This window comes from Otolemur garnettii, unplaced genomic scaffold (assembly GCF_000181295.1).
Source record: "Otolemur garnettii isolate 467f Iridium unplaced genomic scaffold, OtoGar3 scaffold00132, whole genome shotgun sequence".
NCBI lineage: Eukaryota > Metazoa > Chordata > Mammalia > Primates > Galagidae > Otolemur > Otolemur garnettii.
This window is the reverse complement of record NW_003852527.1, coordinates 1871707-1875189: the sequence shown is the minus strand read 5'-3', so window position 1 is coordinate 1875189 and position 3483 is coordinate 1871707. Positions and strand designations below refer to the sequence as shown.

Here is a 3483-nt window from a genome sequence, read left to right as displayed (position 1 = left end):
GTCTCCTGCCTCCACCTCCCAAGTAGCTGGGACCACAGGCGCCCACCACAACGCCTGGCCATTTTTTGGTTGCAGCCATCATTGTTGCTTGGCGGGCCCGGGCTGGGGATTCAAACCTGCCACCCTAGGTGTACGTGGCTGGCACTCTAGCCGCTTGAGCCACAGGCGCCGAGCCTGAACTTCTGACTTTTAGTGATCAGCCTCAGAGTAGCTGGGGTTACAGGTGTGAGCCACCACACCCAGTGGTATTTGAGATTTTAAAGGAATGGGAAAAAATTCTTTTTTGTTTTTGGCTGCAGCTGGGTTTGAATCTGCCACCTCCGGCATATGGGGCCAGTGCCCTACTCCTTTGAACCACAGGTGCCACCTGGAAAAAATTCTTTTTTTAATTTAATTCAAAAGTTATTTATTCAATACCTCTCCTGCTGTTAACAAAACTGGCAACAGTGGCTGTAGCTCAAGTAGCTAAGGTACCAGCCACATACACCAGAGCTAGTGGGTTCGAATCCCACCAGGGCCCACCAAACAACAATGACAACTACAACCAAAAAACAGCCAGGCATTGCGGCAGGTGCCTGCAGTCCCAGCTACTTGGGAGGCAGAGGCAAGAGAATCACTTAAGCCCAGGAGTTGGAGGTTGCTGTGAGCTATGATGCCACAGCACTCCACCCAGGGCAACAGCTTGAGGCTCTGTCTAAAACAAAACAAAACAAAACAAAACAAAAAGACAGGCAACAGACCTTTACCCTGCCAATGCTAAGGCCTCCCTAAGCTTCTAGTTGACTCCCTCCATCCCAATTTCCACATAGCTGCTTAGTCTTAGCTCTAAACATAAGTCTGATCATGTTGTTCCTCCAGTAATTTCCACTGTCCTCAGGATAAAGTCAACCTCTGAAGGTGTACACAGCTTTTCATAAACTTGTCATGGCCTAAAAGGCCTGTCTCATCCCTTGCCACTCTTGCCCTTACCAACTGCCTGCATCCACATACCTCACTTTTCAAGGAATGCTGCTGCAGTTTCCCACAAACTTTCTCACAGATTCTCAAGTTGGTTCTTTGGCCTCTCCAACTGCTTCTAAAACTGGCCAACTCCTTTAAGACAGTTCTTTAAGGGCAGTGCCTGTGGCTCAGTAGGTAGGGCACCAGCCCCCTATACCGAGGGTGGTGAGTTTGAACCCAGCCCCAGACAAACTGCAACAAAAAATAGCCGGGCGTTGTGGCCAGCACCTGTAGTCCCAGCTACTGGGGAGGCTGAGGAAAGAGAATCGCCTAAGCCCAAGACTTGGAGGTTGCTGTGAGCTGTGATGCTACAGCACTCTACCAAGGCTGATTAAATGACGCTCTGTCTCTTAAAAAAAAAAAAAAATAGTTCCTTAAATACCATCCTGATCCCAAACAGATTAGATGCTCCTTCTATGTTTACTCCTCAACATCTGAAAATAGTTTTATCTTTTCAAAATTTCTGATTAGTAAATTGCTTGTACTTAGGAGTTCAAGACCAGCCTGAGCAAGAGTGAGACTTCATCTCTAAAAAGTAGGTGGCCATTGTGTCACCTGCCTACAGTCCCAGCTACTAGGGAGGCTGAGGCAAGAGGTTCACTTTGAGCCTGGAGTTTGAGGGTGCTGTGAGCTATCATGTCACCATGCTCTACTGAAGGTGACAAAATTAAGACACTGTTTCAAAAAATAAATAAATAATAAAATTTCTGATTAAAAAAAATATGTTCATAAAAATAAAAACATATAAAAGATAAAATGATAGGCAATTACTTACTCCATCAAAGGCAATCACTGCTAAAATTGTGGTCTCTCTATTCTCTATATTTTCAAATTCATATTACAAACTGATTTGTAACCTACTCTCTTAACAGCATGCCCTAATTATTTTCCCATGTGGATAAAAACAGATTTAAATCATTTTTTTTTTTAAACGAGCCTCAAGCTATCCCCCTGGGTAGAGTGCCATGGCCTCACCGCTCACAGCAACCTCCAACTCCTGGGCTCAAGCGAGTCTCCTGTCTCTGCCTCCCAAGTAGCTGGGACCACAGGCGCCTGCCACAACGCCTGGCTATTTTTTGGTTGCAGCCATTGTTGTTATTTGGCGGGTCCGGGCTGGATTCGAACCCGCCACCTTAGGTGTAGGTGGCTGGCGCCTTAGCCGCTTGAGCCACAGGCGCCGAGCCTCATTTTATTCTTAATTCTCTCCTAACTTTTTTTTAAGAGACCCTTGAGGTATGGTTGATTTTTAAATCTCCATTGCCCATAACTGTGCGGGGCATATAGTATTTGTTAAATGAGTTTCATCTAAAGAATAAACTTAACTTTCGGGTTAATAATGGAGTTCAAAAATCAGATTGTCACTTACAAGTATCAAGTGTAAAGCATTAATTTCTTGATCATATTTGCAAACACAGTCTGTTGAATTAACTCGTTAATCAAAAAGTCGTAAATCTGCCTTAAATTCTTCCTTTCTTTTTTTTTTTTTTAAATTCTTATTTTTTTTGAGACAAAGACTCAGTATGTCGTCCTCGGTAGAGTGCTGTGGCGTCACAGCTCACAGCAACCTCAAAATCCTGGGCTTACGCGATTCTCTTGTCTCAGCCTCCGGAGTAGCTAGGACTACAGGCGCCCACCACAACGCCCGGCTATTTTTTGTTGCAGTTATCATTGTTGTTTAGGTGGCCCAGGCCATGTTGGAACCCTCCAGCCTAAGTGTATGTGGCTGGAGCCGTAACCACTGAGCTACGGGAGCCGACCCCTTAAATTCTTTCTGAAAGAAAAGCAAAGTAAGTGCAAACGAAATACGGACACCAAGCTCTGAGAGACGCGTTATCTTTCCCGTGCTGGAGAAGGGAGGAAGCATGACCTTGAGAGTCAGGCATAAATACGGTTCACCAGCTTCTCGCGCAAACAGCTCAGCCAAAATGGAGCAGGTCGCTGGACACACAGAGGCTGCCCGCGGGATGCACTCTCCCGGCCAGGACAACTAGTTCTCAGCCTTTTCCCGGCCCTTGGGAAGGGTAGGACTTTCCTCCGCGGTCTGCCGGCGACCTACGGCCCTCCCCCGCGCCTGCGCAGAACCGCCAGCCCTCCAGCGACCCGCGTGCGAAGGACTTCCGCGCTCACCCACTCACCCGCTGGAGGGGTTAAGTAAAGACGATTGGCTTGTGAGTTCCAGCACCCAGACCCACGCACTCCTTAAAAACGACCCCCGGAGTAGCTCAGCTTGCTGTTTCCCCACATTGCGACAAAGGATCCCACCCCTTTTCCGGTCCCTCCGGCAGAACATCCCCAACCGGAAGGTTCCGACACCTACTCCCGTCTGCAGCCGACTTTCATGATAGCATGTATGTGTGGCTGTTACTTTCACGCTCAACATCTAGGAAATTGTGCATGCAATGAAACTGTAAAATGTTACTATTACTATGAATGACCTTGAAAATCCTGTTAAACCAACTAATGTACGAATACTTCAAACCACGC

The 3483-nt window shown here is 46.9% G+C and overlaps 1 protein-coding gene across 1 annotated transcript in view; it reads right to left on the bottom strand.

Moving 5' to 3' along the window:
• The window catches only part of COQ3 (coenzyme Q3, methyltransferase), a gene marked incomplete at its 5' end in the record, with an annotated part of 43399 nt that extends 40201 nt beyond the window's left edge, over positions 1-3198 (bottom strand). The window contains one exon of the mRNA XM_012810386.2: positions 3135-3198. Within this exon, the coding sequence (XP_012665840.2) occupies positions 3135-3198 (64 nt within the window). The remainder of the gene's footprint in view (positions 1-3134) is intronic.
• Between the last annotated feature and the right edge of the window lie 285 nt (positions 3199-3483).